The sequence below is a fragment of the Molothrus ater genome, chromosome 3 (genome assembly GCF_012460135.2).
Source record: "Molothrus ater isolate BHLD 08-10-18 breed brown headed cowbird chromosome 3, BPBGC_Mater_1.1, whole genome shotgun sequence".
In the NCBI taxonomy this organism is placed as follows: Eukaryota; Metazoa; Chordata; class Aves; order Passeriformes; family Icteridae; genus Molothrus; species Molothrus ater.
The window spans coordinates 64,978,942-64,991,205 of record NC_050480.2 but is presented as its reverse complement, the minus strand read 5'-3'; the positions used below and the strand labels follow the sequence as shown (position 1 = coordinate 64,991,205).

Below are 12,264 nucleotides of genomic sequence, written 5' to 3'. Positions count from 1 at the left end.
GGTGAGTCAACCTTGCTATGTACTGTCACTGACAACACAGACTTTTATAGTCCCAGTATCATAAATGGCCCAGCCTCATTAGATATCAGGTGCTGAGAGGCTGCTTGCTACTAGTCTGTGGCAAATACTGAAGGACTGAATTCTCCACCACTCTTCAAAGAACATGTATAATCACTGATACTGAAAGTGGCAGGAAAAAACTTTCTAACAGAATCTGAGCCATTAGAAAGCAGGCATTCTTTATCTGTACAAGACACACAGAAGGACATCTAATTTCTGTGTGTGTTGTGAGACTTTTCAAAAAAAATATTTATCTACTATAATCATACCTATAAATTGTGTTTTATAGGTATTATAAAATTATCTAATACATGAACATCACTTTCCTAGAACTAATTTCCAAGTATCTGCCTCCTATTGGAAGTCCTGTTATGGTCCTGGAGGTTTATCAAGAGAGGTCTCTGGTGGCCATATTCACTGAATGCTTCAATATTAAAGGTGGCCCTTCCTTGAACTTTTTCTTTGGGCATGCACTGTTGCTTCTTGTTACATAATTTGCAAAAACCCCACTGTAGACCTCATCTCCCCTGGGTTCCAACCATGCTTATCATCCTGTATGCATCCCTTTACATCCTTTTTTTTTTTTGCCAGTTAGTCTTTAAGCTTTATTCAGCAACTTCATGGGAGCTGAAAAGTTTTATTCTCTAAGTTACCTATCACCACCAGCTTGAACTGCATTTGCAATCTGAACTAGGAAATCAGCTGAAGTCCTCCAAGAACACTCCTATGGAAAGCTCACATTAAACCCCCATGATGGACACAACCATTTGAAGTCCTAGAGAACTTTAAATGTTCAACAATTAAGTTTTCTTACTCTGAATCACTGAGGAAATTAAATAAACTACTTGACTGTACAGAGGTAACCGAATAAGACAGTCTTAATGATTTGCATGTTGGATGCAACACTAGTTTTGACTCGTCTCAAAAATGAGAGGTTATAAACTTTGTAGATCACAACTGTGAACATAACTCACAGCAGAGATCATCACCCTTTACACATTTTCTTTAAATAAAAATTATAGCCATGTCTCCAATAATTTGAACCAAATCTACCCACTCAACTTAGTGACTTATGCTAGACAGGCACCTGTGCACATTTTCATGCATTCTTTGAAAATATGATCATTGTACCCATTGTATTCAAATACCAGGAACATAAAATGTCAGTAATTAAAAAAGTAAACCATTACTCACTGCTCCAGTGATGTCACTAACATTGCAAAGGTTAGTAATTCCAAGTTCTCCTTCCTGTAGGAAAATATATAATTTTTTAAAAGTACCAAAATATTTCCCCAAAATTCTTTGATTAAAACACACTAAGTCATCAGCTTCTTGTAAACTGAATTTTCTTCGGCTGATGTTTGCTCATCTGGAGAAATTTACTGTTGAGAAGTAGCTTCTCACATGACTTCCCAGATACCATCAAACAAAGACATTTGCGGAATCAGTTGGTGTTTGTCAAACTGTCTGAGGTAGGAATTTGGCTCTTAACTCCCCATTCTGGTTCACTGAGTTAATAACAAATCCTTCTCAAATATGTTGGGCTTAAATGACAAAGCCAAGTGGCTTTGACCTCCTGGGAGCGGAAAGACCTTCCTTCAAGCTAAATGCCTTTTGTCTGGGCACCTTTTGAAGGGGTTTTACGCAGCCATATGGTGATCGCCACCACCCTTCCTCTCCTGCCAAAAGTGCCTGCTTTTTCACGTCATTCAGAGTGTGCAAAACCTATATCACTGTCACTCAAGTGCAAATGATTTGAGGATGTATGCAACAACCTTAGAGAAGCTGAATAGCAGCTCTTAAATTTTTGACCTGAAACCAGGTAAGAGCAGCCTTTAAAAACAATTCTAGGAAGAAATTTTCAGCGCACTGGGTACACTGTGATAATAGTGAGAATCAAAGCTATCACAAAATAAAAAAAAAATAAAAATCGAACACAACAAGTAGATCAGAGGAGAAAAATAAGATCTACAACTCTCAGACTCAAAGATTACATTTTTCACACCTGAATCAATACATTCACTGAACATAAATGTGATTTTCCTGTCTTTCAAAGCTGAAAGGAAGAGCAGCTTATTTCTTATTCTGAATTAATTTAAACTCAAATGAAAGGATCCCCATTAAAGTTATCACTGCATGATAGGTTTCCATCAGGGAAGGCAATTAACTCTTTCACTGGTGAAAGAGCTCCAAATAGTTTTAAAGGAACTGTCAGGGAAGTGTATGAAATAAAATAGAGCAGGTGATAGCTCTCTGCAGCAGGTTTCCACAATTAGCACCAAGTCACAAAATGTCCTTTTTACAAAGCAAGATACACAGTGCTCTAAAACACATCAAAACATTTCTGGCAAATAGAGGCAAGGAGGCAACTCCTGAAGGCAGAATAATTATCTAGATTTCAGAGGTTTTGCTTATCTTTGTCTTGTGGTTGTAGAATGTATTGCACACTATTCCAAGGAATATTAAGAAAGTATAAAACTAAGGATCTGACCACTAATTTTAATACTTACAGAATTACCCACAATTTAAACCAGATAACTTGAAAATTAAGCTGCAGCTAGGTTCAGGATATTGCTGTGTGTCACAGACAGAAAACTTATTGTGACTTTACAGTTTTCCTCGATTATATAACAAAAGCCCTGGACTAGCCTAAAATGAATAAGTAAAAGGAATAAACTGAAAGAATAAAAGTTTATCTTCCCCACCATCCAGGGTCTTTAGCATTTATAGTAATTGCATGCAGTCAGAGTAGTGGGATTTGTTCCTTACCAGATTCCACAAATTCAAATATTAAACATTAATTCTCAAACTCTGCTCTTCATAAAAAACATTCTTTAGAGAAATTTTGCAAACACTAATATGCAATATGAAGTTTTTACAGTGCAAACAACAATCTGTATTTCAAAAGATTAGGTACAGGTTTTGAAAACTTACCAGGTTACTTGTACATAAGTTTTGACAGTTCCTTGAGAAAGCACAGTACACTGCAGAGATCCATAGACAGCAAAGAGCAACAAGCCTTTTTAGGGGGAAAACCCACAGGCAAGTGTTCTTCATAACTTAAACAATTTCATCTGGTAATCTGCCTCTTCCCTTGACTCAGCCATACAAACTCCTTCTAGTTTAGGGGATGGAGATACAACTGAAATTTCTGCATGTCAGATCACTAAAATATTTTCTGAATCCTAGTTTACACTCCGCTCCTTCAACAACTTCTCAGCTTCCTGGAGCACTTGTCTTGAGGTTACGCAACCTCTATTTCATAGTTTCTTATTAAGCCACTGAAACAAAAGAGCTGACAAATGAAAGTCAGTGTATCGACTTACATAAACATCATTAACGTAAAAAGGAAACCAAGGGCAATGCTTGATCAGGTGCTCCAAGACACATAGAAACAGGGAAACGGTGGGAAAAAAAAACAGTCTAATGTTAAATTTGACTAGATCAAGATATTTCTAAGTATTTGTACATGGATGCAACTAAGAAAATCTGTTGTTGATGATGAATAACATTGTTAGAACACCATTGGTCATATCAGACATGGCAAAAATTTTAATTAACCTTTTTTTGAATGACTGTTTCCAAATGTTCTGTTTCCACACCAGAATATCATGCAGAACAGACCAGTGCCTGCCTTCAGATGCAATCTAGACACAAACTAACCAGAGCCAATTTGCTAGAGGCTCCATAGATGAGGAGGCTCAATTGTACAAGTTTAAATCCATATCATGGAAGAAAGAAAAAGCTGATAGATAAACCATGTGTCTGATTTAAAGAGTGGTTGAAGTTGAAAGTTGAAGACTCACATTAAAGTGGTCCATGGAAAGTCAAGCTTAAGACACATCCAGGCTCTGGTCTGTGGCACATCTGTGCTGTACCAGCAGAGATATCCAGAGTAATTCCGCAGTAGAAGATCAATCCAGTTTACATACGCACACACACATTTAGATGTATATTTAAACAAATGCTATGTCATTTTGTGCATGTGTATTACTCATTATAGATCAAATGTGCTACTTTATGAATAACCCAGCATTTTGATGATCAGTTGAGGCTGGCACATCCTGTTATTGCTGCTTAGAAAGGGTACCTGCTTTCCCACCATACCTTTCCAAGCCCCATTGACTTGCCAAGGAAACATTTCTGCAGCCATGCAATAAAACAGGCTGGGAACCTGGTTAACAGTAACCCAGCAGCAGCAGAGGTGAATTGGTTGGCATTAACCTGATGCTGTTTTTTTCTGGCTCAGGCTGAAGTAGAATCCCCTGTGCTGTTCTGCCCATGCAGTGAAAGGAGTAAATGTACTAAGGCAGGAGGAAAGGAAAAGCCAGGATGGAGACAGACAATGAATATTGGGAAGCACGTGGCTCAACACGGTCCAAGGAAGGAAAGGCTTTTAGGACCAGATTCCTTCCTTTCCTTTTTTTTCAGTTGCCCTGGGAAGTATTGGGGGTTTCCTTGTGCATTGTCTCAGTCTTTATTACTCAAGGCAGCTTCCAGATGAGAGTAAGGCTCATCTAGGGTGAGATTTGCTTTCAGCTATGCAGGTGTGGGGGAATTACTGCCCAATTTGCTTGTCACTTCTCCACTCCAGAAGGATGCTGCCCCCACTCCAGCCCATGAGCAAAGCTGTTCAAGAAGGAGCTCCTTAGATCCAGCCAAAATAAGCCAGTTTAGTCTGACTGCTTAAATAGAGGTATCTGCTAATCCAGCTCATCTTGGCTGAAGAAGTTTCATCAGAGCTCACGTGACCAGCAACACTAAAGAGGAAGCTGGTGACAGGCAGATGGAGGCTGCAACTTCTTCCTGAAGCAAAGAACTTTGGCTTTGGACAGTAAGGACATTTCGGACCTTCAGGATTCAGTTTCTAGGACTTTTAGGTCTGTAACAGTAAGTTCAACGTACCCACATCAATACCTCAGCAAGTGGCATGGGGACAACGTACCCACATCCACACATTAAAAATCTCTCATTCATCCAAGAGAGGATAGGCATAGCTGAAATACCTATGGTCAGTGGCTCTTAGATGTACTATATCCCAAACTGTTCCTGGATATTATTTGTGCTAGTGCTGATGTGGATCAAAATCAGACTTCAACAATTGATCTATGTGGTCACTCAGGATTAAGAGTGTTGTCTGGCATGGATTTAAATTACTAACTTAGATGCAGGGCAGGTAAAAGGATAAGCCTAAGTTCAAACTTTTTAAAAAAAATTTTTAATAGCATTTAAATAGTCAACTTTTTTTTTAATTTGTTTTGGGTTTTTTTAAAGGAACTCTTTGTTAGGCTATCTAGGGTGTTTTATCAGGATGTATAGGGAGAAGCACTGGGAGATGAGAAGCACAGAATCATACAATCATTATAGTTAGAAAAGACTTCCAAGATCACTGAGTCCAACCTTTGACTGTACACCACTATGCCAACTAAACTACAGCATTAAGTGCCATGTCCATGGGTTTCTTGAATGCTTCCAGGGACGATGACGCCACCAGGTTAAGAACCAGGTTAACTCCTGGTGAGGAATATAATCAAAGTGCATCTTAGTCAGAAGAAAAAGTCCACAGCACCATAACAATACAGTATTTGGCTTTTCAGACAAGGAAACTTGGTTACTATCAAATACACATAATGAACACTTTGTAACCAGAAAGCTTGGCTGTTACTGATGAGGATTACTCTTGTCAGTCTATGAGTGTGTCTTTGCACACTCATACAGGGGTAGTGCACACATGCCTCGCACAAATGGGCTCTAACAATTACAGTTAGTTAATAAAATAGTAATATTAAAGACACCATTCAAAAGAACTACTCAAATGGTGCAGAAATTTTTCTTAAACTTCCAGCACTGTTTTCCACCAGGTGTCACTGTAACATCCTATAAAACACGACTTTCAAAGAAAAAAAAACCACTGCAATATCTCCTTTCTTGTTTACCTTCCTTTGAACACATTGGGAGAACAAATAGTAACAGTCACCTGAGTCTTTAGATTTTTAACCTGAATTTCAGGAATTCTACAAGAAGAGAGCATTGTATGGACTTTAGAAGCTGAACTTTAAAAGGACTGTTTGCAATATCTGTAAATAACAAAGCAATAAGTGTAATTTTTAAGTACATCACTTCCATTGCACTGCACCTTCATGTGGTACTAGGGGACCAAATTTTGTGAGATATCATTAATAACCTAGTCCTTTATATTACAGATCTCCCTACAGAATATCATTTCCTTTATCACAAAGAGCAGCACAAGTACAGACCACTATATCTGCAAGGGACAATTTTGAGAATTAAGAGAAAAATAGAGAAAAGAAAACTTGATCACAATTCCCTACCTGGACAGAAGTACTTATCAGAGCTCTTTTCAAACTATGGATTCATCTTTCAAGTTCTTTTGAGTCTCTTGTAAGAAAAATAGAACTATGTACAGACAAATGGTCAGCCCTGATAGCAATGAGTAAAGGGCTATCATACCTTGAGGAAAAACAAGTACCTTATTACTGCCAGTAAGGTAACAGCTTCCTTATACCTGAAATCATCATGATCCAAAAAACCAAAGCTTTCCTGGGCATGGACATGCACAAGCCTGTGCATATGTACACATGAATGGTATATTATAAGCATTTCAAGGATCAAAGACACAGAGCTTTAGTGCTTTGCTGCACTTAGAGCAAAAGATTAAAATTATTGGCTCAAGGTGGGTTGGCAGCCTCCAGCATTCACCCCAGTGCACAGCCACAGGCTGTTGCACATACAGCCAGAAAGATCAGCTGGGAAACACCTTCTGGGCTGCCAAGAGGTTACAGACCAACACATTAACATAAACGGATGGCAACTTCAGCTTATTTTAATAGTACAGGACAAAAGCTCTCAAACGGTCAGCTCCCAGCTGATCCAGACCTGGAGTTGTGCCATCATTCCTGCCCTTGTGACAGCAACCTCAACCACAAAGTTTGGCCAAAAAATTCAAGGTAATACCCACTCCAGCAATCTAATTTTAAATCTCCTCCCACGTTTGAGTCAGGCACCTAAAATCTCATCAAATGAAACAATTGCCTTTGTGCTGCCTCTTGAACACATCTGTGCACAGTTTCACAAAACAGCAGCACACAGCAGGAATCGGCAGGACAACAAAAACTGGACACGGGATGGCTGAGGAGGCAGGCAGGGGCACTCAAAGGCCCGCAGATGTTTATGCCTTACTGGGCTGTTTGCGTCCAGTCACACAGCACCAAAAATTCTTTGAAGATAGACCAGACCACCGTTCATAAGTCCTTATCTTGATGAGAAGGAAAGCTGGGAGAGGTGAGAAAGGAAAAGAGAGAAAGGAAAAGCCGTCAATCCCTCAACCAGCCTACAGGGCAGAGCAATGAAAAGGAAAATCTCAGCTTTTACTTATCAGTTTCTATCTTTGTCTCGGGGAGGTCATCGTGAAAAGATATGCTGATGTGAAGTACTAAGTGATAATGGATTTACACTCTTTTCCAAAGATCACAGATTATTCGCGTTTTCCCTCCAGCAATGGGTCCCCATTAGATTTTGAATTTCTTAGTAAAGTAAATGAACAAGGACCCTTAGGGCGAAAAGGTTCCCTCCACTGCCCTGGCCTCCCTCCTTCCCCTTTCATTTGTTAGTGCAACTGCCAAGACAGCTGTTTGTCTGGCAAGAGCAGCCAGTCGGTCAGGGAGTGCTGTACACAAACAGAGGGAAGGCCGTACAAGAGAAACCCCCTGGAGTCTGGCTCAAGATTTATATCTATCTCTGCAGATTAGAAAAGTGGGGTTGGGGAGGGGGGAGAAACAGACTGTTAAACTGGATCAAATTGGAAAGACAGTCATGCATGAGATCCTTAGCTAAACCAGTCAGGAGACAGGGATTTGCTTCTATTGATCTGCAGTAATGATGACTGGAGAAATGTCTCATTAAACGATGCACAATGATGGATTTCAGACTAGGCAAATTTGAGCCGTGGAGATTAACAGGAAGAGATGTAAAAGCTAGGCCAGGATAGAAAAGATAAGGAATGCTAAAGGGTAACATGGATTTATAAATACATTGCTAAAAAATTCAAATCTAAAAAGAAAAATAATATATTAGAGTTTATTAAACTATGTTTGTGTAATCATCATACACACCGTTAGGAGAGAGTGAGCACAAAGCAACAATAAAAACCTTGCTGTTAAGTAGGTAAAGCTTGCACTTTTTTGTATTTCTTTAAAGAGGGTGAGCTGGCAAAGTACTTGCAAAGCTATTTAGTGATTTGTTCAACTGTGTTATCTATTAGTTATCTCCTGATTATTACTGATCAAATGTGCTATCTGAAATTTGAAGAAAACTAAATTTTAACATACACAAATAGCAGGCAGTGCACAGTGTGAGTGTAACATGGCCTGATGCAGGATGTCTGAAGAGGATTGCATGAAAAAGATGTGCAAAGGGTTTTAGAGGGAAACAGAAGGAAAGAAGATTGTATACCACAGAGGGAGTGACTTACTGTTCTGAGCACTAGATGAGTGTGTAAGAAGATATAAAATCTAGATTAGGAGAAAAAGACAAAAGGTGCAGAAGCAGTAGTACAGATTACACAATCTTCAATCTTTGTAGACATCTTCAGAACAGTCAGGTGTGCAGTTTGAATAAACATCTCCCACAAAAGTCTCTACCTCTAACACCTCCTGGTTTCCATGGCATTCCCAAATACCTGAACATTTCATCTCCCAGTAGTTCCATAAAAAGAAATTGCTTATCCAGCAATCCAGGAGAGAGCCCATCTGCCTTGAGCTCCTTACAGATTGAGAAGCAACAGTGCCCATTGTGGAGACAGGAATTAACTGGGGCTGGATTTGACCATTTCAATCACCAGCCTGAGAAAGTGTGTTGCTGGACTGTTATTTGGATGAGCTTCTCACTGACCTTTTGGTAGGTATCTAGAGTCCCAGTCCTTCTCCCCCCATAAATTCCCACCCTCCTCTTCTTGACTGATCAGCACCCCTGGGTACAGGCACTGACACTGGTGCACAGGAGCAAGCAGATCCTTTTCTCCATGCAAGCAAGAGCAAGCCTCCTCACAGGAGGGGAAAAAAATTAAGGATGTTCTCTAAAACACAGGCTTGTTGCAAACAGTTGGAGATATATCTAATCCCTTCTTTTCTGAGCAGAGGGAAACATTCCCTGGGAAGACCATAATTAGCTGAGATCTACCATCAGGAAAAATCCTGGGGATGTTAATCCAGCACATCATTTCCACCTGCAATAACTGCTACAGTAAATGCTGTGGGCAAGACAACACTTTGTCTCAACTTGCTAACATGCACCAACACCACAGGCAGCCCGGTCAGCTTCAGGCTTTATCCTCCAAGGGTTACAAAGCCCTCTGGAACACCAACAGCTGCCTTGACTTTAGACAAGTCTGCTCCTTGCCCTTCTGGGTGCAGGGAAAGGCCTGAGCAGGGTTCCACAGCCCCCAGATTCAGATCAACCTGATGAGGGCCAGCCCCTGCTGAACTCCTCCACTGTGCACCAATCCCCTCCTATGGGGAACATGGGCCTTGGTCCCATTCCCCAAACACAGGTCCCCAGTCACACCCTCTCTCTTGCAGGGAGCACCAGATGTTCAACCAGGACTAGCAGTGTTTAGGTACTGTCAAAAATAGGTTAGAAACTGATGTAAAATAGTTGATAGATGGTTAAGCATGTACTGTTAGTTTGGTTATTATATTGTAAAAGGGGTTAAAAGGGCAGTTACAAGCATAGCACCCCTAAGCAAAGTGCAGCACCCCCCAAGCAAAAACGAGCCAGCCTGGACAGAACTGTAATGGGCCAATCAAGCACCTTAAACCTTCATGCAAATGAAGGATCCAAAAAGAAAACAATTCAAAGGGACAAAAAGCAGGATAAAAAGGGGCTTCCGACCCACTGAATTTGTGCTGCTCCATCTGGAACATCAGGGACACCGCTGCTGAGAAGACCCAGCACCGGTGCTGCAGCATCCTCAACAGGAATGCTCCTGCTCAGCCCGTGGGCTGCCATGCTTTAGGCCTTTCTTATCGTAAAAGCTGAATTCACTTTAGTCTGGGAGCTTGCTCCTGTTTTTATCAGGTACCATGGTAGGGTGTTCCCAGGGCAGAGCCCATCCCACCCCCAGCCAAGAGCAGGGCAGCCAGGGGCCATCATCCAGCACCTTCCTGGGGACAGAGAGGCCAAAGCTGGGATGCTGCCCAGGGATGGAGAGTGGCCCTGACTTTGCAGCCCTGGGGCAGGGGCTGATGGCTCCAGGGCATGGGTCCCTGGGGGAATGGGGAAGCCCATCCCAGGTGTGCCCTCAGGGCAGGTGTCATCCCAGAGCAAGGGAACCCCTGCCCTTCTGGACCAGTAGCTGAGAGCCACAGGGATCATTCAAGAATCTCAAAACGCCACTGATTTGAGTCTGCCAACTCCATTGACTGCAGCAGCAGTCACTTGAATTTAGATGTATTGATTTTAAATTAATTGCAATGCTTTTAAACAGCCTGAGTATTATCTGCCCACAGCCATATGTGCTGACCCCCAAGCTGACACAGCCATGCTGTCAGAATCACAGCAAGATGATGGTTTGGGTGTTAAACCAGCTTTTTTATTTTCTTTTGCTGAGGAAATTTCCTTCAGGCTGAGGGAAGTTTCCTTCCTCAGGAAGTTGTCTTTACTGAGAAGCCAGGCAGATGCCGGAGCAAGGAGGGCACACAGAGCTACATCCGCACGCTGCCAGTGAGGGTGCATCCCATGCCGAGAGGATTTATCACCTGTGAAGGACATCAGCTCTGGCATTCCCTGGCATGGTCCCAGACCTGCTTTCCTCTCCTTTCCTGCCCTAGCAGTGCAGTCCTTCCCTCCCCCTTGCACCAGCTCTGGCACTGTTTTGATCCTCTCCTGAGTTAATTCAGGTCCCCAGCACAGCGGAAAGCCATCCACCTTGTTGTCAAGAGAATGTTCTGCTACCTCAGCAAATTGAATTAGCTCAACACAACATCAGGTGAGCTCCAGGAAGAGGGGAAGTGAGGCAAAGAAAGGAACCCTTTGACCCAGTGGGTCTGAGCCTTCACTCTAACAGCTGCTATTGTTAACTAAATTTAGGTCTGATACATCATTGTCCCTTAATAGAGGGAAGCCTGGGGAGCAGGGTCTGCTGCTCATGACATGTTTGAGTGTGATCTTGCACAACAGAGCAGTGACCTCTCTGTGCATTATGATAACACAAATAGTAAGAGGTGGCCTTTAATTGTGAGCACATCTGGACTCCTAAAAGATTTGCAGTACAATTACATGCTTAAGCTGTAATGACAAACACTACCTCAATGCAAAGCAGGCTAAGACAGGACAAACATTAAACAAGGGATGTCATACAGGTTCATGTGTTTATGCTCCCAAGATTAAAGATCTAAACTGGTTTATGAAAAGTACATTATTTTTCCAGTATTATTTACACGCACAAGCACAATAATTTGCCTTTTCTAAGGCTGAAAGGACTCAGTGGAGCTCAAAGAAAGGGATGCACTAAAAAGAGAAAAATCTCTGTATCAAAATGGATATAAGAGAATGAATAATTTTAAAACAGTAACTAAAGCAATTATTTCTGAGAAGATTCTTCTGGCTAGGTTGGGGTGGGAGGTGGTTTTTTTTAGTGGTTTTTGGATTGTTTGTTTGGTTTGTTTTTGGTTTTGTTTTTTATATTTTTAAATTTTTTTTCAGCCATGTTTTGGATTTCTACTAAAGCACAAACCACAGAAAGACTATTCTCTGAAAAAAGGTTAATGTGCCCTTTCACAATAATGCACAGGTTAAGTAAAGACCATATCCTTCAGCCTCCCTGGGCATCTGTGTTCTCAGTCCAGTGTACTGGGGAATAACCATCCTAACAGCAATTTAAATTAGGTGCAGACACATGCAGTATTCCATTGCTCTGCAAGTTGCAGAAGTTGAGCAGAATGAACAACTATGCATACAGCAACATCTTGAAATGTTACAGCACTAGAATCTAGAAAGCATGGGACCAAAACACATTTGCTATCAAGAGAGGCTCCCCCAGTAATGTCAAGGTACTTTAGATTAGGCCCAAGAACTAATCTGAACAATGAGACTCTGCCCAAACAGGACTACTAAGCAGTAATGTTTCATTTAGTGGAGATTCCAGGCACACAGAGTGCCCAGGTAGATCTACTCCAATGTCTGTAT

The 12,264-nt window shown here is 41.2% G+C and overlaps 1 protein-coding gene across 1 annotated transcript in view; it reads right to left on the bottom strand.

Annotated features, from left to right (window-relative positions):
- Positions 1 to 3,117, bottom strand: part of ROS1 (ROS proto-oncogene 1, receptor tyrosine kinase) — a 67,465-nt gene extending 64,348 nt beyond the window's left edge. Inside the window, 2 exon segments of the mRNA XM_036381075.2 lie at positions 1,255 to 1,308; positions 2,995 to 3,117. Of these exon segments, the coding sequence (XP_036236968.1) occupies positions 1,255 to 1,308; positions 2,995 to 3,117 (177 nt within the window).
- Between the last annotated feature and the right edge of the window lie 9,147 nt (positions 3,118 to 12,264).